Source organism: Mustela putorius, unplaced genomic scaffold (genome assembly GCF_011764305.1).
Source record: "Mustela putorius furo isolate JIRA1106 unplaced genomic scaffold, ASM1176430v1.1 tig00003867_pilon_pilon_pilon, whole genome shotgun sequence".
NCBI lineage: Eukaryota > Metazoa > Chordata > Mammalia > Carnivora > Mustelidae > Mustela > Mustela putorius.
This window is the reverse complement of record NW_025422019.1, coordinates 7,532,162-7,557,701: the sequence shown is the minus strand read 5'-3', so window position 1 is coordinate 7,557,701 and position 25,540 is coordinate 7,532,162. Positions and strand designations below refer to the sequence as shown.

The 25,540-nt window shown below is 47.0% G+C and overlaps 1 protein-coding gene across 2 annotated transcripts in view; it reads right to left on the bottom strand.

The window, feature by feature from the left end:
- The window catches only part of TFCP2L1 (transcription factor CP2 like 1), a 58,418-nt gene extending 34,766 nt beyond the window's left edge, over nucleotides 1-23,652 (bottom strand). The window contains exons 1-3 of one of the 2 annotated variants that reach the window (XM_004759777.3): nucleotides 23,481-23,652; nucleotides 22,849-22,878; nucleotides 19,402-19,553 (exon numbers count right to left, since the gene is read on the bottom strand). In XM_004759777.3, the coding sequence (XP_004759834.1) occupies nucleotides 19,402-19,553; nucleotides 22,849-22,878; nucleotides 23,481-23,542 (244 nt within the window). In that variant the 5' untranslated portion in view covers nucleotides 23,543-23,652. The remainder of the gene's footprint in view (nucleotides 1-19,401; nucleotides 19,554-22,848; nucleotides 22,879-23,480) is intronic. The other variant, XM_004759778.3, reaches the window with a different exon arrangement.
- Nucleotides 23,653-25,540: the final 1,888 nt, after the last annotated feature.

Sequence of the window (25,540 nt, the reverse complement as noted above, 5' to 3'; positions counted from 1 at the left end):
GGTGCAGGGAGCCCAAGTCTGCTTACATGGGGCCCGGCACAGGGCACTTGATCCATCCCCGCCTGGGTGTGCTATCATGCACATGTGTCAGCACGGAGCACTCAACACCGGAGCACTCAACACCGGCAGGCTTCCATGAAAAGGCTTTGCCATCCACATACTCAGGTCTTGATCCCGATGGCCTGTTGCCTGTGTGACCTTGGGCAGGGCACTTAACCTCATAGCCACTGCAGTCAGGGACCAGGCACCCTGCCCAGCACACAATGGCTCCCTTCCATACGGACAGTAAGTATGTGTGTGTGTATATACAGAAGTAAAGGTCTCCATGTCCCAGGAACTCTCCAGAGAAGGGGCCGCTCCCAGGGCTGGAACAGGGAAAATGCAAGACGCTCGACGGCATCGTACAAGTGCCGAAATCGAGGACAGCCTCAGGAAAAGGACAGAGAGGCACGTCAAGGCAACACAGAGGCCAATCTGAAGGAGCTCCCACTAGCCACTGCTGGAACAAACTGGGCAAGAACAGAGAAACAATGATGCTGAGTTTCAACACAGGGAATAAAGTAAATATTCACAAGTCCATACTGATGTAATAAATAAGTGAATGCATAAATTAATGGTAAAGAAGAAAAAGCTCCTTCTTATAAGAGCATTCTATATGGTAGGAAAGGGATACAGAAAAAGGAACATAAACAGAGAATGACCACTAAGCAAATGCTACACTAAAAACTGATGCAAAAAACGACCAATTACTGGGTGCCACAATAGTGGGCACAGGTTTGAGGATAATCAAGACATCAGCATAGTCTCCAATTATTCCCCCCACCCCAAGATATTTATTGATTACAAAGGGGAAAATACCAACTTTGCAGCGAAGAAACCTGGCAGCCCCCCTTAAGTCATCAAGGTTAGCACCCCCAGCCAGGAGACAGATCAGCATCACAAGCCCCTGTAAACGATGCACCAGCTGGGGCAGAACGCCAGTTCTGCAGCATCCTTCCCAAAAAGGCAAACCTCAATCTCACTATTTAAAAACATCAGACAAACCAAAATTGAAGGCATTCTAGCAAGTAACTAAGCAGTAAAAGCACCAGTAAGCACTCTTTAAGCATGAAGGTCACAGAAGACAAGGGAAGACTAAGGGATTGTCACTGATTACAGGGGACTAAAGGGACACAACAAAATGCCACACGAGGGGTGCCCAGGGGGCTCAGTCATTTAAGTGTCTGACTCTTCATTCAGCTCAGGTGGTGATCTCAGGGTCATGAGATCAAGGCAGTGACACTGGCGCTCGTGCTCAGCAGAGAGTCTGCTTCTCTCCCTCTCCCTCATCACCCCCCACTTTCTCTCAAATAAATAAGTAAGTACTTTTTTTAAATGCCATGTGAGATCCTGACTTGGATCCTGAACAGAAAAGGGACAGCACTCGAGACACTGGTAAAGTGCAAGACCGTATTCCACCAAAGTAAGTACTTGGTTTCAACCATGACCATGTTTGTATATGATACTATTATGAGAAGCTGGGCAAAGGGTACCTAAGAATCCTGGTACTGTTTGACACTTTGTACCTCTTAATCCCCGTTGACACTTTAAGTATAAAATTATTCTCTTCTCCCTCCCCAAAATGCTTTGGATGCCCCAGTTTCCCCGAACTGTGGAGAGCAGACCTAGGTGCGACCCAGGGATGTCTTGCACGTAAGCACTGCTGGCTGATTCTAAACCAGGGGCCTCTGGGCCCTGGGACATTTGCTAAACAATTTCTAAAAACTGCCTGATACGCTCTCAGTACTGGGCATAGTATCTCTTTTTCCTATTTTGTTTCCTATTTGGTTATTGTTGGTTCACAGCAAATTCATTAATTTGTATGTTGAGCTTGTATCCAGCTACACTGCTGAACTGAATCCTGAATCTATTATAATGAGCAATATTTAAATGCAGACTGTCAACCCAGTTTGAGTTAACTAGTAAATTTGACGGTAAGGTGAATTAAATGGTAACTGCATACAGTTCAACGTGATATAATGGTTCTTGCAGATTAATAAGCAAAAGAACAACAGAAAAATGAGCAATGGATATAAATGGCCAGTTTTTGGCAAAAGAAATGTAAAGGCTTCTAAACATGTAAAAAGCTGTTCAGTCACACCCATAATACTTAGAAATTAAGTAAATGCAAATTAAAATAAGGAGCTTGGGGTGCCTAGTTGGCTCAGCTGGTTAAGCATCCAACTCTTGATCTCAGCTCAGGTCTTCACCTCAGGGTCCCAAGTTCAAACTCTGTGTTGGGCTCCATGCCCATGGAGCCTACTTAGAAAAACATAAAAATAAAAAATAAACGAGCTTACTTCCTATGTGCATAGTAGAATGGTTTGATCTGTCAAACCCAGAGCCCAGACATGGATGTAGAGAAACAGGCACCCTCCTCCTGTTCAGGTGCTAAGGATATGAACGTAAATTACTAGAACAAAGGACAGTAAAGAGTAGAAATCCCAATCTCTAAGATAAGGTCAGAACTGTGACTCACTCGGGCACCTCCCTCTGAGCCCTGCCCTGCACCACATCCTGGGCTGAGGTGTTCACGTGCCCTTTATTGGCCCAAGATTTTGGAGGTAGGAGCCAGACTTCCTGGTCATTCATATTCCGAACCCCTGACACCTGGCCCTGAGCAGCCCCATTTTGTGTCTCAGCCTCTGGTGAGATGAAGGACTTTGTAGTCCTTGTTCATGCAGCCCCAAGACAACCTGGGCCTCTCCTCTCCCCTTACCCACCCAGGCCTTCCTGAAGAGCCTGCATCTAGGACTGAGCTCCAGGAACAAACTATTCCACTTCAGCCTCTGCTTACAGGGTGGAGAAAGGGAGAGGGTGGGAGCAGCCATGCCTACCGAGAGGCCAGCTCTCGGGCCACATCCCAGCCAGGTGAGCATAAGACCTGGCCAGGCCAACCGTTCCTTCCCTGGGAATGCCAAACTCGAGCCAGGGAAATGACAGCACCGACCCTCTGGGTGGCTAAGCTGAGGATTTATATTCTCAGAAGCTCTTGGTGGTCTTACTGTCTGCCCTCTGGCTATGGAAGCAAGGAAGCTGGGAGGCACAGAGAACTAAGGCAAATCCCCGGAGAACAACAGCCAAGAGAGTCAGAGAATTCTCATGGTATTCAAGCCTCTGGCTTTAGTCTGCTCCTGTGGCCCAGCTCTAGCCATGCCTTGAGGGTCCCTGCTCTGTGTGATGCCGGCAGACAGCCAACAGTGGCCACCAGAAGAGACCTTATACCATCCAAGAGATGGCCAATAACAAGTGCCGGATGGGGGGAAACCAAACCTACATGCTCCTAGCAACACAACAGGGGGCAACTGCTCTGGAAAATGGGTCTGGCCATTCCTCCAAAAGTTAAGCGGAATCCCTGTAGGACCCAGAAATTCCGCTCCTAGATACATTCACAAGGGAAATGGAAATACAGATCCACGCAAACACTTGCACGTCAATATTCACAGCAGCCTGTTCATAACAGGCCAAGAGGCAGAACAACCCAAACACCCACTCACCAAAGAATGGATGATTAATATCAGGTGTGCCCATACCGTGGAGTATTATTCAGTAATGAAAAAGAATGCAGTTCTGAATCAAGCTACAGCATGGACGTCCCTTGAAAACATTATGCTAGGGGTATCGGGCTGGCTCAGGTGCTGCAGTGTGCAACTCTTAATCTCAGGGTCGTTGAGTTTCAGCCCCACACTGGGTCTATGTAGAAATGACTTAAATATCAACTCCTTAAAAAAAAAAAAAAGTTATGCTAAGTGAAGGCAGTCAGTCACAAAAGACCGCCATTTATACAATGCCATTTATATGAAGTATTCGCAACAGGCAACTTTTTAGAAAGCAGAGAGTGGCTGCCTCTGGCTGGGGGAGGGGAGGAGGGAGATAAGGAAGACCAACTGCTTGCTAATAGGTACAGAGCTTCTTTTAAGAGGGACAAAGTGTTCTTAAATTAGTGGTGGTGTCATATGTGTAGTTGAATATATTTAAAGCCAAGGATTGTGTACTTTAAATGGGTGGATTATATGGTATGTGAATTGCATCCCAATAAAACTGTAAAAACAGAGACCAGATTGAAGTAGCACTCTGTGACCTGGGGCAAGTCACACAGCCTCTCTGGGCCTCAGTTTACTCACCTGTAACACAGGGGGGAGATCAGGCTAGATCAGTTCTTTTCAAACTTTAATATGTGTCCTAAATCATCCATTAACTTATTAATATGTAGGTTCTAATTCAGTTGTCCTGCAGTAGACCCAAGATTCTTTCTTTTTTTTCTTTTTTTTTTTAAGACTTTTATGAGAGAGAGAGCGCACAAGCAGGGGGAGCAGCAGGCAGAGGGAGAGGCATGCTCACCACTGAGCAAGGAGCCTGATGTGAGACTCAATTCCAGGTCCCTGGGATCATGACCTGAGCCCAAGGCAGACACTTAACCAAATGAGCCACCCAGGCGTGCCAAGATTCTTTTTTTGTAACAAGCTTTTCAGATGATGCTGGTTCTTGGAGCACATTTTCAGTAGCAAGGCAGAGATGAGATCTTTAACCTCTCAACCCTAATTCCTTTAGAAATCAACTCTTTGCCCACCTCTGTGAATTCCAAGAGCATGTGCAGTCCTTCCCATTTAAGAATCATAGGGTCTTCTAACCAGCCACATGGAAGCTTCTGCGGAATGAACACTGGCTAGAGTGGCAGAAAAGATTAACAACCTCCCAAGTCAGCTTGAGCAGAGAGCACCCAGCTGGGCACAGGTGAGGTTCTCAAGCTATAAGCCAAGAGTCAGGCAGGACCCACATTTGCCTTGCAAGATCCAATCCCCCGTTTCTGGAAAGAAGGAGGTGGAGAATAGCAATGCCCTCAACACAGTGGCAAACAAACCCTTGCACACCTAAACATCAATCTTTGGGGTATTTAGTGAAAAGCCATTCACCATTCCTTAGTGAAAAGCCATTGTCACAGTAGGAACCATGAACTCCAAGAGCCTCTGACGTTGATGGCCCAAGGACCAAATACCACCTTTCAGCTACTCCTGAGAGAAAACAGGATTGCACTTGAAACAGGGCACACTATACATGCTGACAAGTTGATCCCTCCCTCCAAACCTCAGTTTCCCCCATCAATAAGAGGGGGTTGGATAAGATGCCCCTCAAGGTACCCATGGGTGAAAGCAGAAGGTAGGAAGAAATGCCAGCTGGCCATCTCTGGCCTCCAACCAAGATAACACCAACCCACCCAAGCAATGCATCTCTTTGCTAGAGAGCTTAACAAGAAGAGTATCCCACAGGGACCTGCTGGAGGAACACAGAGCCCTGAGAAATATGAGGTAGGAATACCAGTTTCTAAGTAATACCAGGAACATTTTTTCATCTCCCAGTGACCTCTACAGACTCTAAAACTGTCAAGCCCAGGGTTTGGCAGCTGAGAGTTCTGGGCTCACACCTGGCCCTGTCCTAGCAGGATGAAACATTTCATCTTTACTTGGGCCTCCTTCCTTCTCTTGTGAAATAAAGGGATTGGAACAACCATAGCAGCTACTTGGGTAGGGGGGGCTCCTTTAAAACCAGACAAATGCAAAACACCTTCATTCAGAGCAGAGAATCGGCACACATTCTTCTAAGTCGTAATTCTAACCATAGTTCAGTGGCCCCCCAAAACCTGACTCAGGGGCCATTTTCCAAAGAACAAAGTGGTTCTTCCTACCTGGTCTACCTACCTGCTCTCCTCCCCTCTGAATAGCCATGGGAGGGTTCAGCCAAACTTAGCAGTGGCAGGTACTAACATTTATTGAGACCCAGGGATCTGCCTGGCATTTCAATATGATCACCTTCCTACGGTGTACCATACCAACTCTAACCTTTTCCACCTGTGCTTTGGCCAGAGCAAAGTCCGTTAACCCTGGTACCCATCCCTCAGCCTTACTGATGGTCTGTTCCCACCGCCAAGCACTTGTTTGCTTTAGGGATAGGACACTCAGGGCCCTGGCTGGCAGCTGTAGCCCAGAGGCAGACCGCAGTGCCCTCTGGGGCCAGGGAGAGTCTGCCTGTGTCCACAGAAGTGTCACTGCTGCTGGACACGTGGCAGCTGGTCTGAATTATGGGCACAAGGATCAAGTCTGTTTGGGTCCCCCTGGAAATTGTAATTATGTGCTACTTTGATTTTACACTCAAAAGCCAAGCAAGGTACACTGCAGGAAACAAGCTAGCCCAAAGATTTTCTGCCCAAGTGAAAGAATTTGTCAAGTCAGTGAGCAGATGAACTGTATTATGGAAGCATGTCGGGCCCTCCCTGCAGTGGGTGGGAGAAGTCTTCCTGCCTGGCAGCACATGGCAAAGATACAAACAGGTGCACATCTTCACTGGGGAACAGGGCAGACCTCCCTGCGAGCAGAAAAGCGAGTCCCCCAGAATTTCATCCCATGGAGTGATGACGCTCTCCTGGAAGGACAGAGATGGTCACTCACAGAAACATCAATAAATACCCTTCCAGTCCCATGTCCTTAAAGACACCTCCAAAGAATGCTGAACATCGATGGAAAGAATGAATGGTTCTGATGAAACTGGTCAGCTTCAGGAAAGCCAAAAGCATCCTTGCCCACAGAGATGCTAAAGAAGAGAAAAGAGGGCAGCAGAAAGAATAAAGCCTGGGTGGCTCAGTGGGTTCAGCATCTGACTCTTGGTTTTGGCTCAGGCCATGATCTCAGGGTTGAGGGATCCAGCCCCACATGGGGCTTCTTGCTCAGGGAGGGAGTCTGACTAAGATTCTCTCTCCCTCTGCCCCTCCCCTTCCCCTACACCCCAACCCCCATGCACTTGAGAACTCTTTCTCTCAAATAAAATAAACCTTTAACAAAAAAAGGGAGGGGCACCTGGGTGGCTCAATCAGCTAAGCATCTGCCTTCCACTTAGGTCAGGATCCTGGAGTCCTGGGATGGAGCCCTATGTCTTCCTTCCCCTGCTTCTCCATCTCCCTCTGGCCCTCACCCCCCCCCCAACCCCCGCACAGCCTCATGCACTCCTGCACTCTCTCTCTACAAATAAAATCTTTAAAAAAATAAAAAATAAATAAAAGAAAAAAGTGACCACAAACCCACACACACAGAGAACAGAAGAGGGATGATAAAGGGAGCCAGCTACAATCTCTGAGATGATCCCCCCCTCCTTAGAGAAAAGATTACAGGAATGACAGCAATGCGGCATCCGGCAGAAAGTCAGAAAACAGATACCAAGATGATCAGAGGTCATTTTGAAGAAACTCAACGACGCTATTAACAACGTTTCCCTAAACGGTCTAGAGAGAGAAAACCCCGAGTACTTCATGAGGGACATCATGAAAACCGCGCACTTAGCGTGTGCAGTTCAAAGCATCTGCCTGCAGTGTGGAAATGGGGTGGGGGGGAGGCACGACAACACACCACAGGACCTGGGAGAGCTCCAGCTGCCCCAACACCCTCACATGCACTCTGCAGAGAACCATGGGGAGGGGCACGTGCTGCTGAGAACCAGGCCAGCTTCCCTAGGTGCACAAGAAGGGTCAGGCTCCTGTAGGAAGACAGTCAGAGACCTGGAGAAATCCATGGTGGATCAGCTCACATGCGCCAACAGCTCAGCAAATGGGCTGGTGGTTGTGCAGACAGAGAAAGCTCCCTCCTGGAAGAAAATGAATGGTTGAATTCAAGTCCAAGAGGTAGCTTTTTCCAAGCAGCTCCTTGGCAACCGCTCTTCCACAGGCAGCCCAGGGCGGCGCCCAAGGTCACCTATTAAATGGACCTTGCTCTGTCCTCTGGGGCCTCCTCACTGACCCCAGAGGACAGAGCAAGTGTTCCTTTCATATGCAAATCAACCAGTCAGACAAGACACCACAAGACACCTCACCACACCGCCTCCTCCAAGGGCTTTAGCCCACCCCGTCCCCACCTGAACAACTGCAGGGCCAGGGACCAATGGGACAAGCCCTAGGCCCCAGAGCCATTCCTAGGCCTCTTTGCTCAGCCTCACCCTCTCTCCTTCCCCTGGGCACAATAGAGGCTCTAGTCCAAGTTTCCCCCTCAATCTCTCTGCCTCTCAACCCACCCTGGTACTTCCCTGTGGAGCCCTGCATGGGGGGTGCCCCCTCCTCTGGAGGGCAGGGACAAACACGCTATCTTTCAATGGCAATTGTCTCCTTATCTGTTGGCCTCACAGTGCCTGAAAAACAAGAAAACCTGCATTGTAAATGGATTTGGCCATCCCCCAGCATCATCCCCCTCCGGAGCTAGTGGGGTCAGCGAGGAAGGTGGGACCCAGGGTGCTGGGCAGAATGGACCCGCAGGGCCATCCTCTGAGCCCCTGCAAGCATGGCATCTGAGCCATCTTCCCACTCCCAAATCACTCTGACTGAGCCCTAAGTCCTTTAAGTGTGTCCCCAACATGAGGCTGCACTGTTCTCATTTCTGATACGGTGCTTCCAGAATACGGACGGTATTAACATCATTCTTGTTTTGTTTAAAGAATTATTTCAGAGACAGTGCACAGGTGGGGGAGGCTGTGGAGAGGCAGAGGGAACCCAACACAGGGCCCCATCCCAGGACCCTGGGATCCTGACCTGAGCTGAAGGCAGGCACTGAGCTAACTGAAACTACCCAGGTACCCCTAACATAATTCTTGTGAATATATCATTCCCAGTTCATTGGACGCTCTGGAATCAGACTGTGTAAATGTTACATGTTAATTAATGGTCCATTCAAGTCTGATATAACCAGGGGACCTCTGAAACACCAAAAATCCTTTCTCTATGCTGTGAGCTGAGATAAAGCAATCTGTACAACTAACCTCATATTCAGTTCAATAAATGTTCGTTGGTTGGAAAATCAAACAAACAAACAACAAAAAAAATCCAATCAGCAACCACACTCCTGGCTGGCTCACTTATTAGTATTTTTATTAGTTTAGTCATTCACAGATGAATCATGAAGAACTAACATTTGGGAAAGTATTTGTTCCTTATTTTGGTGTTTTTTGTTTTTTGGTTTTTTTAACCTGTGTGACCATGCCATTTATAAAATTCTTTGCTGATTAAACATTTCTAAATTTTATGTACCCAAAATAAAATGACCTTGTGTAGCAAAAACAAACAAAAAATAGCAGCAAGTATTTCATTTAATTCCCAAAACACCCCCCCAAAGCTGGTGTTAGGCCTTCCACAGAAAACACGGGCTGACAACAGGTTCAGTGAGCTGGGAAAGAAGCCTACAGAGCCAGAACCAGAACCGGGGCACAACTGAATCGAAAATTCCCGATTTTTTATCTGCCACCAAGTTTCAAAGAAAGGATCAATAATAGTGTCATCCAAACTGATGTTACCAAGAAGGAGACAGACTTTTTTCAATTTAACAACACATGCTAGGTATCTTTGATGGACACAAGGATCTGCCCTGTGCTTTTCCCAGCTGCCTAGTGTTCTACTATAGGAAGGTTCCACATTCAATCAGTTAAGGTGGGACAATGTGATGAAGAGAGGGGGGATTCCCCCTTCATTCCTTACATCCAACATGAAGGCCAAAGTGCCAAACACTTGGGCAAAACATTTCTTTAAAAAAAACAGGTGAATAAATTAAAATCCTAAAGTAGAGAAGGCCTTTCCCATCCATATGGGACATGAGGGACATGAGAAAACACAAAAAGAAATCAAGGCAAAATCCAATAACCTGATCCCATAAAAATTATTAAAACCTACACTGTATAAAAGAACAAGCAAATGAATGAAGTAAATGAAAACATAGGGAAAAGTTTTTTTAAAAGATTTGTTTATTTGAGGGCCACCTGGGTGGCTCAGTCGGTTAAGCATCTGCCTCTGCTCAGGTCAGGTCAGGATCTCAAGGTCCCTGGATGAGCCCAGTGTAAGAATCCCCATGCAGAGCAGAATCTGTTTCTCCTTCTGCCTCTCCTCTCTCTTCCCCTGCTCGTGCCCTTTCTCCCTCTCTCTCCCTCTCAAATAAATGAATAAAATCCTAAAAAAAAAAAGATTTGAGAGCGCTTGTGTGTGCATGCAGGGCGAGGGGAAAAGGGAATCTCCAGCAGACTCCCTGCTGAGGGTTGAGCCCTGCAGGGAGGCTAGATCCCAGGACGCCAAGATCATGCCCTCAGCCAAAACCAAGAGTCAGCCAGCCATTCAATGTCCTGAGACATTCAGGTGCCGGAAAAATATTTCTAACACATCATCTCAAATATGAAAAGAGCCTATACAAATAAACAAGGATAAAAATCTCACCTGAAAAATAGATGTATCACATGAAAAGCAAACAGAACAGTAATAACCAAGTAACATAAAAATTATTTATATTCAAGGGCACCTGGGTGGCTCAGTCAGTTAAGCCACTGTCTTCGGCTCAGGTCATGATCCCAGAGTCCTGGGATCCAGTCCCGCATCGGGCTCCCTGCTCAGCGGGGAGGCTTCTGTCTCTGCCTCTACGCCTGCCTCTCTGCCTGCTTGTGCTAGCTCTCTCTGACAAACAAAATCTTTAAATTGGGAATAAAAAACAAAATCTTTAAAAAATATATACCTATATATTCAATATCACCAAGGAAATGAAACTACAACAGGAATACCCTGAACTTTCCCCAGCACTTTAAGGTTTTCTCTTAGAAGGTTTTGGCAAAGGTAAAGACATTTCCTCATTCATTCACACAAGTCACATTCGCTGGGCACTGAGCTAGGAATGGCAGTGAACAGGTCTCTGCCTTCAAGGACTACATATTTCAGGTGTGGAAGAAAGGAGGACTACATGATAAGGCAGGAGGAAATAAATAATTACTTAATACTTACTGTTTGTAAAAGTACTAGTAAGTACACCTTCATTGCAGGGCAATATGGTAGGATCTATCAAAATGTTGTACTAGCAATTACATTTCTAGATATTTATCCTGCAGATATTCTCGCCCTTGCTTAAGCACAATATATGTGGACATGCAAGTTCAGTGGAGTGCTGGGTTAATTCTGGAAGGAAAAAAAATGGAAACAAGCATAATGTTCCTCAACAGAACAAATTACAGGACACTCACACAATGGACCATAATGTAACTAGTTAGATCAACTTTTGCTTTTCAGTTTTGTAAGGAAGAGAGTATATAAGTTGCTGAAAATATATAGTATGACCCCATTTCTTAGGTCAGGAAACAAAGGTGTTGAAGAGGATTTGAAGAAAGGGGAACCCTCCTACACTGTTGGTGGGAATGCAAGCTGGTGCGGCCACTCTGGAAAACAGCATGGAGGTTCCTCAAAAAGTTGAAAATAGAGCTACCCTATGACCCAGCAATTGCACTACTGGGTATTTACCCCAAAGATACAGATGTAGTGATCTGAAGGGGCATGTGCACCCGAATGTTTATAGCAGCAATGTCCACAATAGCCAAACTATGGAAAGAACCTAGATGTCCATCAACAGATGAATGGATAAAGATGTGAATCTATATAGATAGACAGATAGATAGATATAAAGATAATGGAATACTATGCAGCCATCAAATATGGAAATCTTGCCATCTGCCAACAACGTGGATGGAACCAGAGGTTATTATGCTGAGTGAAACAAGTCAATCAGAGAGAGACAATTGTATGTTCTCACTCATACGTGGAATTTAAGAAACAAAACAGGATCATAGCATACAAGAGGAAAAATAAAACAAGATGAAATCAGGGGAGACAAACCACAAGTGACTTTTGTTTAATTTGTTTTTAAAAGATTTTATTTATTTATTTGACAGACAAGATCACAAGTAGGCAGAGAGGCAGGCAGAGAGAGAGGGGGAAGCAGGCTCCCTGCTGAGTAGAGAGCCCCATGTGGTATTTGATCCCAGGACCGTAGGATCATGACCTGAGCTGAAGGCAGAGGCTCCAACCCACTGAGCCACCCAGGAGCCCCACAAGTGACTCTTAATCATAGGAAACAAACTGAGGGGTTGCTGGAGGAGAAGGGGGTAGAGGGGGGAGGGGTAACTGGGTGATGGACATTAAAGAGGGCACATGATATAATGAGCACTGGGTATTCTAGAAGACTGATGAATCACTGAACTCTACCTCTGAAACCAGTAATACATTATATGTTAATAAACTGAATTTAAATTTTAAAAAGAAAAACTCCAGAAATAAAAATAAAATTTTTACAAAATTAAAACAAGTTTAAAAAAAAAAAAACAAACAAAAGAAAGGGGCATGGACCACCTGGGTGGCTCAGTTGGTTAAGCACCTGATTCTTGATTTCAGCTGAGGTCATGATCTCGGGGTTGCGAGATTAAGACCTGAAGCAGGGCTCCATGCTGAACATGGAGCCTGCTTGGGTTTCTCCCTCTTCTTCTGCCCCTTCCCTGCCCCACTCTTGTGTGTGCCAGGTTGGGGGGAAGCACACACATTTCTATTAAGTACGTATGCCTGTATACAATTAAACATATGTGGGTTAATGTAGAACTAAGAAAAATCTGGGAAGTGAGATTATGTAAAACTTTCTAGAGTACAATTCCTTTGGAATTCAAGAATGTGCCACTTTTTTACTCAGGAAAAGAAGGGGGAAAAGCATTTAAAAAAATAATAATGTATTTAAGGATCACTAGGCTTACTCGGTTTATATTCCCAAACTTCAGGCTAAAAATTAATCTGGAAAGAAAACGTCAGCTATCGAGAGAGTGTAACAAGTAACCCTTTGCCTCAGCCCTTAAATTCAAAGTCATGGATATAACTGGGGAGAGGAGGCAACCTAACTGGGCTTACTCCCTGCCAGACACTTGTTACTCACTTGATTCTCAAGGCAACACACAAATGAAACATCCCAATTCCCTACATGAGGAATCTGAGGCTTCTAGAGATTAAGTGACTTCCAGGGAATAGGAGCTGGTAAAAAGGCAGCAGCCGTCTGTCCTGGCCTGGGAGCAGGAAGACAGGATGTCCCTGCCCTGAGTTCTTATCTCTCTGACCATTCCCTCAGGTCACTGTGGGTGGAGGGCGAGCCGGGAGGGAGGGGGTAAGGCAACTGATTAAAGTTTTCTGTTTAAGGAGGCATTTTCTACCCGCTCCAGTCCTTCAGTTATCTTCCTCATCCACCCTCAGAACTGCGTGAGAAATAGCAGGGAACAGGCAAGGCTCCCAGAAATGCCCAGCAGGGGGGAAAAAGTATCTCCCCTTCCAGAACTCCGTTTGTTATCACATCACACTATTCAACCACTCCCTAGGCTCGCCTAATTGCAAGACAGAGAAGAGAAAAGCAGATTTCACCTCTCTCAGCCTATCTGTAAAATGGGAATAATGCCTTTTGAGATCATTATTCAAGAGAGAATATCAGAAAGCATAAATTCTACAGGGCCAAACAAAGGATCACACGAAAGGCTGAGGTCCTTGCACAAAGCTTTACTTGGCTGAGGATCCAAGCAAAGCAATCCCAATGAAACAGCTCCCATCAACAGAGAAAGGTCCACAAAGTTAAAGACAGTATTTTAACAGCCTGTGTAGTAAATGTCTTCTCCCAGTTCTGTCCATTATCTTGTAGAGTGAATGAAGAATAGGAAGGTTCAGAAGGCCTTCCTGGCTTTAATCTGTCCCAGAGCTACAACCTTGCAGTTCCAAAAGGTATTCTTAGTTCTAGAATCAACCCTGTGTTGTTAATCTTTGAATTAGGAAAAGGGTAAAAACAGTAAAAAATTTCAAAGTCCCAATTTGATAACCTTCTTAACTTCCAAAATGTTGATTTCCAAAATATCCTTGTTCACATCCAAATATGCCATATATATATATATATATATATATACACACAAAACATATATATGCACACACACACACATACATACATATATAGGGCATTAAAGTAAACAAGACAAGACAAAAAGGGTCTACTTTATTATTAATAATGGCCAATTTGTGACTACTTCCTATGTGCTGGACACCATTTTTGGTGTTCTCCAGGCATTACACCATTTTACTCCACAGCAGCATTTACTCTATAGAGATCTTATTTCCTCCATCTTACAAACAACAAATGGAAGACACTGAGAGGCTAAGTGACTTGCCTAGGTGGCTGCCCAAGAGCTCAGCCTCAGCAAGGCAGCTGGGGCCCTTAACCATCTGGTCTACCACTCCAGCCACACCATTCACACTTTTTGCGTTCCCTGAACTTCAGCCATCCTAAACCACTTAGGGTTCTCTGGACAGAAGATGCTTAACTGCACCCCCATTTCCCACCACCCCACCCCACTCTCTGGGCGCGCGCGCGCACACACAGACCGACTGCATTCTTGCTTTCGCTTGTGGCTTTTCTTCTCACTAAACCATCCTCTCCTTCCAAAGGACAGAAGTTTCATTCCATGAATGAATGAAAGTAAGATTTCTGAAAGAATCCATGACTACATTTAAGATCCCAGAATCCTTTGGAAGGAGATACCAAAAGCTTCCTGCGTAAAAAGCCATTCTTAGGAAGCTGTTCCTTATCTCCAGCCAGAATTCCCCACACAGATTGCCTGGGGTTCTCTTTTCTCTCTTCTCCCTGACTCCTCCCCTACGGCACACTTCCAGCCCTTCCTGCGGGCTCCAGCTTTCAGGAAAGATCTGGCCAATGACAAAAAGGTTGCTCTGGGACTTTGCAGACCTCCACGCAACAGTGGGCCGGCCACCCATTCCTTAGGACTCTATGTGCGAAGAAGAGGGCATACTTTGTTTTACACACGGTTTTCACCACGTATAAAGTTAACCACTGGGCTTGAGATAACGCACTGGCCTGACTCTGCACTGAGAAGTGAACATCCCATGGTTTCGAGGGTCTTACAGAACACCCCCTCATGTTTTCACAGAACTTTTAAAACACCATTACAAGGAAGAAGATATGGCAGGGCCTCATAGAAATAGTATAATAGACATCATAGAGCCAATGCAATAAAAAACCAAATACTATTAACAGCTAACTCTTCAATTAACCAAAAAGGTTTTGATTGATGTGATAAAACTATTGTTTTCAACTGCATCAATGACCATTTGTCGTATGACATAGATGTACAGGTACCTTAAATAAGATAAGCTGAAAAAGATATTCAGTTCGGCATCACAAATAATAACAAAAAGGAAGGAGAGGAAAAAAATAAAATGGAAATAAAATAAGTCACGCCTACTGTTTAATTTTCTGAATTATCTATAGAGCACCTACTTCAGTGTCAAAGCACCAAGCTTAATGCTGGAGATACAATGTTTAAAAAAAGACTGACAGGGCTCTGGGCTCATAGAGTTTCCATTCTATTATTATGAGAGACAGACATTAATTACATTGGGTATTTTCTTCCAAGCAGTTACTGCCACTACGCTCTCCTAAATAACAAAAAGAAATAGCAAAATAATATGCAGACATTTTAAAATGACAGTAAAGCAGTTTTAATAATGACAGAAAAGGGGCAGCTGGATGATTCAGTTGGTTGGGCGACTGCCTTCAGCCCGGGTCATGATCCTCAAGTGGAGGGATCGAGTCCCTCGTGAGCCTGCTTCTCCCTCTGACCCTCCCCTTTCCCATGCTCTCCCCCTCTCTCATTCTCTCTCTCTCAAATAAGTAAGTAAAATCTTTAAAAATAAATAATTAAATAATAACGGAAAATGAGGCAGCTGGGTGGCTCAGTTGGTTAAGTGGCTGCCTTCAGATCAAGTCCTGATCCCATGCTCCCAGGCTCCTGGGAGGGAGCCCCAAGGCTGGCTCCCTGTTTCTCCATCTCCTTCTACCCCCTCCCTCTTCCTTTTTCCCCCTCCCCTTTCCCCTGCTCATACCCTCTCTCTCTCCCTTCCTCTCTCTCAAATAAATAAAATCTTTAAAAAAAACTTTTTTTATCTGAAACCAAAAAAAAAAAGAAAATGTTATTAGAAGACTAGTATTTAATGAAATCAAGAAACAATTTCATGAAGCATATGATCTCACCAATGTAAAAAAAGGTATACAAAGGAGACTGAATGATTATAAAATCCATTTTTAAAGAATGTATGATTGCGATTAGCTAAGAAAAATGATGAAAGGAACTCCTACACTTGAATAGGGAAACAATTTCCAAGTCTCACGAACAGTTCAATGTGAAATGGAGCAAGAACCAATGAGTATCAGGGTTACAGGACAAAATAACTCTACACGTTTCTGGACTAATACTTGAGAATACAGCTTTTTTCCATGTTCCAAAGAAGCATTTTAAGCCAGTGAGAAAAGGATAAACTAGGCAATAACTAGTGGATTAACTATTTAGAAAAATAAAGTTAAACCTTTATATCACATCGTAAATTCCAAATGCAACATGACAGGATAAATCTCACTGGTAAAGCTGAAATATTTATATTTTTATACTGTTATGTATATAAATACATATATATTATGTAATAATAATTCAAAGTATCACTAAGTACCTAATTACTAAGTTTCACAAAAACATCCCAAACGCACTTCAATGTTAAAATTTAGAAACCATGAAATGAAATTTAGGAAACTACTAAGCAATTCTACGGTGGGCACATATTCTTAGAATAGAAGAAAAACTATTTTTAAAAGACAGAAAGATTTTAGGGGCACTAGGTGGCTCAGTCGCTCCCTAAGCATCTGCCTTCTGCTCAGGTCATGATCCTAGGGTCCTAGGATCAAGCCCCGCACTAGGCTCCCTGTTCAGCAGGAAGCCTGCTTCTTCCTCTCCCACTCCCCCTTGTGCTCCTGCTTTCACTGTCTGTCAAATAAATAAAATATTTTAAAAAATATATATTTTATAAGACATTTCAAATTTTTACACAGAAAAAAGTCATGACATAGATCCTACAGTATGAATACAGTTATCACACAAAAAATATAGTTAAATGACCAGCAACCAACAAAGAAAAATGTCTGCAACACACAGCAACTAAAAGGTTGATAACTCTTCATATATGGTGTGCTCTTACAATCAACAAGATACAAACATCTCAACAGAAAAATGGGCAAAGAACATGAACATTATTTGACAGAGAAATTTAGAAGATCAAGAAACCTATTTTAGAATATTTGACCACATTGGTTGATACATGCAAGTTTTTAAAAACCACAGCACATGAGCCGGGGCATTCTGCTGAGAAGGCATTTTGGTAAAAATGCGTCCAAAGCCTTCAGTCCAGTAATCCCACTTCGAAGGTAATTTATTATTATTTTTTAAAAAATATTTTACACAAAGACAACAACTCAAAGCTAAGTGTCCTTCCCATGATGCTGGAGAAAGCCACAGAGACCTATACCATGGGATACTGTGCACCCATTAAAAAAATTTAAGTTCTCAAGGCATTTTGAGTGAAATGAGAAAAGCTCACATATCTAATAAATGAAAAGACAACATGCGTCTGGAGCAAGATCAGTTCAAAAAGACGTACATACAAATATATGTGGAAATCAGGTTAGCAATGGTCCTCAGGTGAAATCAGAAGAGATTTCAATTTTTTTCCCTTCTCATCTTCTTTCTTACACATGTCTAAATCAACCATAATGAGCATGTTACTTCAATGATCAGGAAAATGCAACTTAAAAAATATCTAAAGTAAATACACCAAACTGACAAAGGGTGGTTAAGACCATAAGGCAACTCTTTTCCTCTGTTGCAACTTTTCTATACTGAGCAAAGGAGAAACTCTTAAAAGGTTTAGCGTGAGGACTGCCACACATGGTCCAAGGTTGGCGGATTACAGGGAGGAGAGGTGGAAGGCAGGCAGGGAAGGCAGGCCAAGCAGGCAAAGGCCTTGCAGAGGAGACAGGAGGTGGAGGTGGGTGCATACTCAGTGCCCCCCGCAAGCCACGGAGCCCCAGACCACTCACTCACTCCTCAGCACCGCAGGACCAGACCACGAACAAGACCTCGGAGCTCAGTGATCTGTGAGCATCAGCCCATCTCTTCAAGCTACCTTTAGGCAAAAAAGCACAGGCCCAGAGAGATAAGCAAAGCTCCACAACTTGGTACATGTGACCTCCTGTGACCCAGAAAGACAACAGCCGACCCTGCTCCATAGAGGCACAGAGGCACAGTGGCACAGAGCCACAGAGCCACAGAGGCACTCCTTCACAGGGCCTGAGTCAGGGGTCCCCACTGGACGCTGCTCCATAGACACACACAGAGGCACAGAGGCACAGAGGCACAGAGGCACAGGGGCACAGGGGCACAGGGGCACAGAGCCACAGAGCCACAGAGCCACAGGGCCCGAGTCAGGGGCCCCACTGCTAACCAAGTGTGGGCTTGGCCAGTAGCTGTGGCCACAGAGCCACCTGCCCTTCCGCTGGGCCATGCCAACCATGGGAGGGGGCTGATTCATCCCCAGGAGGACGCAGAGCCACCTGCTACCTCAGAGCTGCTTCCCTGCTTAGAAGGCCGCCAGCCCACAGAGGACAAGCCTGATGATCCAGCTGGATTTCCAGCCCCAGCGTGCTCTCTGAAGGAGGGCCTCCACGTCCTACAGAAAGGTGCCAGCCGAACTGCTCCCACGTGGCAACTTCCCTACAACTCAGCACAACCCTACAAAACGGACCACTGTCCCCCTGCCCCTTTGCTCTGCCTGTTTAAAAACACGGGGGCAATTAAGCCACTTGATGCTAGAGCGTCTATGAGGTGACCTGGGAAGGAAGTGCATAAACACATCCACACGATCACACAGAAACCACAAAAACGCCATCTGTTAGGAGGACACTGATCCGCGTGTCCTGATAAAGGGAATCACCAACTGAACAGCCATTCTCATAGCAGGCACTTGGAACAGCTGCATTCTTTCAAATGTCACAAAATCACATTCCTCAGTTTACACAAACACCTCGGTACAGAGTAAAAAGAAAGGCAGCTCCAAGTCCTGGTGTGAGGCAGTGCTAGGATGGAGATTCAAAAAGCAAAGCCAGTGCCTCTTGTGTGAAGACACGGTGGGTGGTCCTATATCCACCGCCCCATGGGGCTTCTGCGTGGGTGCACATGGAACCCAGCCCCCAAGCTGCCTGAGGATGGGCCGACCTTCCCACCGCTGCCTGCTGCAGCTCTGGGAGACATAACAGACCTCCTGTACCTAGGGTGCTCCATCCACATCCAGGAAAGGACACCAGTCATGGTCACAGTCAACAGCAATTCTAACAACTGCTGCTGGTCACGGAGCCTCTGCCCCGTGGAGGGCCCATGCAAGAACTATTATTTCCATTACCCACGGCTGGCCTGAGGGCCTCTACAGCTGAGACGTCCACTTTTCAGACAAGGACGCAGAGACTCAGGGAAGTGTCCCCACTGGGACACAGAATCTCTGGGACACGCAGTCTCCTTCCCAGCTAACCCCACCATGATCAGGTAAGGAAGCCCCCCCCACATCATCATCCAGGTCAACTCTCCACTCCTGCTGGCAGGTGGCCCCAGCACGGCGGCCACTACCTTGGTTGAGATAGGTCAGAGTCTCCTCGTGCAGCTTCACGGCAGGGGACGTGGCTGCGCACAACACGTACTGCAGAGGCGGCAGGCGAGCGTCGTTCTCGGGGGACAGCTGGGGCTCCTCTTGCTTGAAGATGGGCAAAGCGAGCACATCACTGCAACACACAGGAGGGAGCAGTCAGGGGCAGAGCCCCACAGAGCCCAGGCGCAGAGACAGACAGCCAAGTCAGAGAAGTGGGTCCTGACCTGGGGCGTCGAGGGCAACACACCGAAACCCATGGCAGCGTGCTTGTGGAGGAGGGGATGCGGGGGGCCGTCCCAGACCTCATGCAACACCAGTGCCCCCAGACCTCATGCAACACCAGTGCCCCCAGAACCAGGATGCTCCTTTCAAACCACGTCTATCCATCCCCTGAAGATTCTGTTTTTCACTCAAGGGCCCTCCAGAGATTTACTGAATCAAATCAAGGAGGCAAAAATGCAAAGTTATCTGGTATCTACAAATTAAAGAAGTCTCTGTGACAAAGGGCCTGGCAGAAATGGAGTGAACCTGAAATGCCACGTGGTTTCCATCCACAAGAGACTGCTCATTATGTAGTCCTGCTCTCAGCTTAGAAATCTGAACAGAAGTTTTCATTTTTTTTAAGTAAACTCTTCTACTCCTTGGTGGCTTCTCAGACCAATTCAATCCTGTCCTCAGGGCTCTCTGTAAACTATGAAAATATATTTCGCTCACTGGGCTGTGACAGCCCACCACCTACAATCTTCAAAAAAAAAAAAAAGGTGGGGGTAGAGTTAGCTCATAATCCTGATTTTAATGGACATACTAGTATCGCCTAAATGCAAAACAAGGTGTAAAGCCCTTGGATTTAATTGTTTTCTTATTCACATGCAAAGTATCAAGATGCTCAGAGATACTTTTCCTCCACCTCTGAATACTCCCCACCATAGCCCAAAAAAAAAAGCCTCACACCAACCTAGGAGTTGTTTCTAGATGAACTTTTTTTAAAAGCCCTTGCAAGGTTAGAAGAAATTCCTGGGGCGCCTGGGTGGCTCAGTGGGTTAAAGCCTCTACCTTCAGCTCAGGTCATGATCTCAGGGTCCTGGGATCAAGCCCGCACCTGGCTTTGCTCAGCAGGGAGGCTGCTTCCTCCTCCCTCTCTGCCTACCTCTCTACCTACTTGTGATCTGTCTGTCAAGTAAATAAATTTTAAAAAAAGAAAACTTTAAAAAATAAAAAAAAAAAAATTTTTAAGGAAATTCCTGAGAACAGGAATGACTTGTGAGCAGAAAAGGCTTTTGTGGGGCGCCTGGGTGGCTCAGTGGGTAAAGCCACTGCCTTCGGCTCAGGTCATGATCTCAGGGTCCTGGGATCGAGTCCCGCATCGGGCTCTCTGCTCAGCAGGGAGCCTGCTTCCTCCTCTCTCTCTCTGCCTGCCTCTCTACCTACTTGTGATCTCTTTCTGTCAAATAAATAAATAAATAAAATCTTAAAAAAAAAAAGAAAAGGCTTTTGTTTAAGACCTCTGAATTACAAGCAGTGTAGAAACAGATGCCTCGAAAGTCCTGGTCCCCTTATCTTGATAACCCTCCTCCCTCTCAGTGTCCCCAGTTATGAATCAGATTCACCGACCCCACTGCACTATATAAACAGGAGTCACTGGTACAGTCTGTTCCTCTTACAACACAATTAACCAGTGGTCTCTAAAACACAAACCCAGCACACACCCCAGCAATCCCAAACAATTCTCAGAAGTGCAACTCCGGCTTGGAGCACACCTGGAAACTCTGTGTGGGGGCCTGCCCCTGCCTACCATCCCTGGCCCAAAGACAGGAGCAGTGCCATCTCGGCTCCCCTCACACTGCCCCTTCCTTTTGCCACACTGGTGCACACTCCCAGCCCAAGTGGTTATCTAGGAACACGGGAGAGGCAGGCAGGCCTACTCACCTGGGGGTTGCATAATTTCATGTTTGCCCAGACCGTGTTAAGTTAATATGCCATGGACTGCTGCCTTTAAATTTAAAAAGAAAGAAAGAAAGGAACAAAGAAAGAAAAAAGAAAAGAGAGAGAAAGAAAAGTAGGGGTGGAAACAACCATCACTTAACAGTAATTTCTTTCAAGCCTGGCATCCTTATTTGCCAAGGAGTAAAGGTCGCAAGAACATCAAACAGAAAAAGGAAAGAAAGGAGTGAAGGCCACTATGTGGGTAACAGGAGACAACTTGCAGAGATTTCAGGGTAAGGAGATCACCGAAAATAAAATATATAAACCAAGGAAAAGGTCAACGACTCTCACTCTAGAGTTGGGGGAACCACTGGCGTATTAACTGACCCTCACTTTAGCCTTCACTAAGGTCAGCCTCTAAAGGGATGAAAACCCCAGTTTCCAAAACATGAATTTTTTTTTCTTTTTTTAAATAGCATGGACCAAATGTTTCCTTATCCATGGTCCCTAAATGTGTATGGCTTTCTGGCACCTTTCACCCCAATTGCCACCCACCGTCCAAACCCTGAAACAATACCAAAATCCTAAAAAGGTATCTAAGGAATTCCAGAGACCAATTTCCATTTCAGAAGCAGAAGCACCTCCCATACAAGGGGAGAACTATTCCCTAATGGGATGACATTTTAAGTATCCAGGAAGTTTTAAATGCACTCACATTCCACTCAAGGTCACCTTCAGAATCATTTTTTAAGATATGGCAACATATTTAATGGCCACAACCTAAAATTTAGGCAAAACCACAACCACAAACCTTAACACAGTACAATAAAAACGGACCCCACTGTAGCATTTCATGCAGGTGAACCGACACAATTTTCTGCAGAGACTAACTTCTGCCCCTTGAAGTTCTGACATCCCCCAGGGGTAGCTTCCCTCTGGTTGACATTTCTATGGTCTGCAGGGAAGGCCATCATTCCTTAATTACAACTGAGACTTATGCCACCTCCTATTACTCAGGCCCATGAATAAAAAGGAGAGGACACATCAATTAAATCCAATCATTTCTCTGCTTCTGGAAGGAGGAAGTCTTCAGAGTGGACTAGGGGACACATTACTTATCAGAAGCCAGGATTTCCAAATGACATGTACTGCTAAATCTGAGTGGGAACCTCTTAGGAAGGAAAAAAAGATGGTGGGGGCACTCAGAACGGCTCTCACTTCGGGGCTTTCGCACCAGTGATTCCTTCCACCTCACGATTTACTTTCTGAGTCCATACCAAATGCCCTTTGGGTTAAAATTAGGCACATTTCGTAAACTGTGACTAGGATGGAAATAAAGACAGGCTAAAGCTGGTTCAGGCGAGTTCAGTAAATAAAATGACTGCCCATTAGTGCCCAGCCAGCTGCAGAACAAGGAAAAACAATCCTCCAGGAACTGAAGCTAACGGGGCTCCGACTTCCTTAAAGGGGAGACGACAGAACTTTGAAAAACAAGCAGGACTTACTTTTCCCTTTGAAGAGCACTAGTCAAGTCCCTGCAGAAGAAGAAAGATTTCCATCAAGGGCAATAAAGGGGCGGGCCCCAGGCCAATACAAGTATCCAAGACCACCTGGAGGGAGGGGGCACGCTGTCCTTCCGAGCCCCCGCCCGCCGGCCCGCAGAGCTGAAGCGCAAGGTCGGCCCTCGCCACTCACTCGCCCCCCTCGGCCCGCCCAAGGACACCGGAGAGGGCGTGCGGCTCGGAGAGGGACCAGGGCAGAGAGGGGCAAAGAGCAGGAGCTAGACCTCCCCGCGACGGGCACTGGACTGATGGCAAAAGTTTCCTCTCCTCCGAGGCGAGCCGGGAGAAGAGAGACGGGGGTTGGCGGACCGGACGGGAAGCTGCGGAAAGCAGGTGTGTGCTCCGCGCCCGACAGGGTGGTCAGGAGACGACGGGTGCCCCCGGGGTCCCTCCCTAGGCGGGTCCCTGGGGGATGTCCCTTCTAGTCCCCCGAAGGCTGATAGCCGGGGGGCGGAGGGGGCCGGCGCGGAACGCAGAGAGGGCGCTCGGGACCCGGGACCCGGGACCCTGGGGCTCCCGCCCCGCCACGGGACGTCCGACCGCGCCCCGTCCAGTCCCGGCTGCGCGGCCCTTACCGCAGGTAGCTGCCGGAGTTGTGCTGGTTGTAGTGCTCGGGCTGCGTGTGCCAGAACAGCATGGTTGCAGCTCCGCGTCCGCCGCGCCCCACGCGTGACAGCGAAACAGCCGCGGGCCCCGCCGACCTCGCCCAGTCTCCGGGAAGCCGCGCTCGGAAGCCGCACCGGCCCCGCGCATTTATGGACGGCCTGGGGGCGGGGCCACGGCCGGCCCCACCCCCTCGGGCCGCGCGGCGGGGCGGGGGCCTCCTGAGGCGGCGCACCTGGCCGACCCGCTCCCGCGCGCCCTTCCCGGGAGCGAGCGTGCCTCTCCGCTGCGGGACGGGAGAGGGCGGCGCGGACTAGGACTGGGGCCCCGCCTCTTCTCTCGCCCCCAAGGGTGGGGCCCAGGTGACCCTCACGGGCCGGACGACCTCCCGCGTTTCCGCCGCGAGGCGTCCTTGACTCCGTCCAATTGGGTCCCCACCGTGGCCGCGCGGCTGGGGAGTGGCTGCCCTGCGCTTGAACGTTAGGGACCCCGGATCAGGCACTCTCCGCCTCCTTCCCAGGCTCTCGTTTTCTCATTTCACTTTGCATTGCAAATCGCGGTACTTTTTATTTTTGTTCATTGATTGCCTTTTCCACAAGAATGTAAGCTGCAAGAAGGCAAGGCTTGGACTCCAATTCATCGGAATTTCCCACTGCCTAGGAATATGCTTGGGACATAGTAAGTGCTCCATAAATATTTGTTGAATAAATATGAAAAAAGGAATGCATTCATTGAATAATCAGAGAAGGCTTCCTGAAGGAGGTGACATGGAGCCAAGGCCTTACAGACTTGGAGGAAGCATCTCTCTGAACATCTGGAGGGAAAGTGGGTCCAGTCCCTAGTAATTGCCAAGGCAGAACAGCTTGAGCATGGCTGGGGCTGGTTGACCAAGGGGATAAGGAAGCAAAATGAGAGGTGGACAGGGCACATCACAGAAGGAATGGAGCTAGGATGTCTAAGTGTGTTTTCAGAAGAGAAGTTGAATATGTGATTTGCCTTTTGGAACGAGCAGTCTGGACAAGTGTGGACAGTGGATCATGGAAGGGGGGTATCAGTAAGGAGGGAGTGGAAGTCATAGAGCCATGACTTACCCCCAGGTGATATTCCCCACTACATGGCACATCACCTGGCATAGAAGAGCTGGACATTCTGTCTCTGAGTATTGATGGAATGGAATGAAGTCTCCTGAAGCCCCAGGCCTGAAATTCCAGCTCCTCCAAGCACTGATGTGGGTAGAACGCTCCCTCACTCTGCTCTCGCAGCAACTCTTCCTCCCGCATAGGTCACAGCTGGCACGGCATGTCCTCGTAGCCACTCTCAGGGACTACTACCTCCCCCCAACTCTCCTACCCCATGAGGAAAACAGAAATGGGACATCTCAATCCTCCTGCAAGGAAGGACTGACTGTGCGAGCACGAGGAGTGCCGTAAGCGGAGTCCTCAGCCATCAGCCCCTTTAGGGACAGCCTTTGCTGCAGAGAGCCTGCTCACTCAAGGTCACACCCAGGGAGGGGTGTCCACATCCCACTGCCTGTTGAGACAGGAAAATGAAAGTCTGGCCATCTCTGCTGATTGGCTCTTTTAGCCTCAGGACTCCCCCAGGGGCCAGTCAAATGTGTCATGGGGACCTCCCATGGGACCTACCTCAGTCCATTCCCGCTTCCTTCCCATCCTTTGCACAGGTGTTAATCTCAAGGAAACTTCCTAATAAACATCCTGAACGTTAAGCTCTGTCTCAGGGTCCATGACAAGCACACAGCATCTAAGTGGGAGGATCTGTGGGGTAGTGTGCAAAGAGCACACCCTTAATGGATCCCTTCACCAGATAAGTAGCCCCAGAGCACCTGCCATATGCCAAGCATGGCGTGGGGTGCGGGCTGGAGCTCTAGCTGAAGAGGCCGGTGGGAAAGCAACAGCAGAGGCTGCTCTAGGAGTAAGAAGGAGGGTTGTGGAACTCTGGAAAGCCCCCAGGGAGTGATGCCTCCTGATGGATGGGTAAGTGGAAGTTAGGCCAGTCTGTGAGGCAGGGTTCA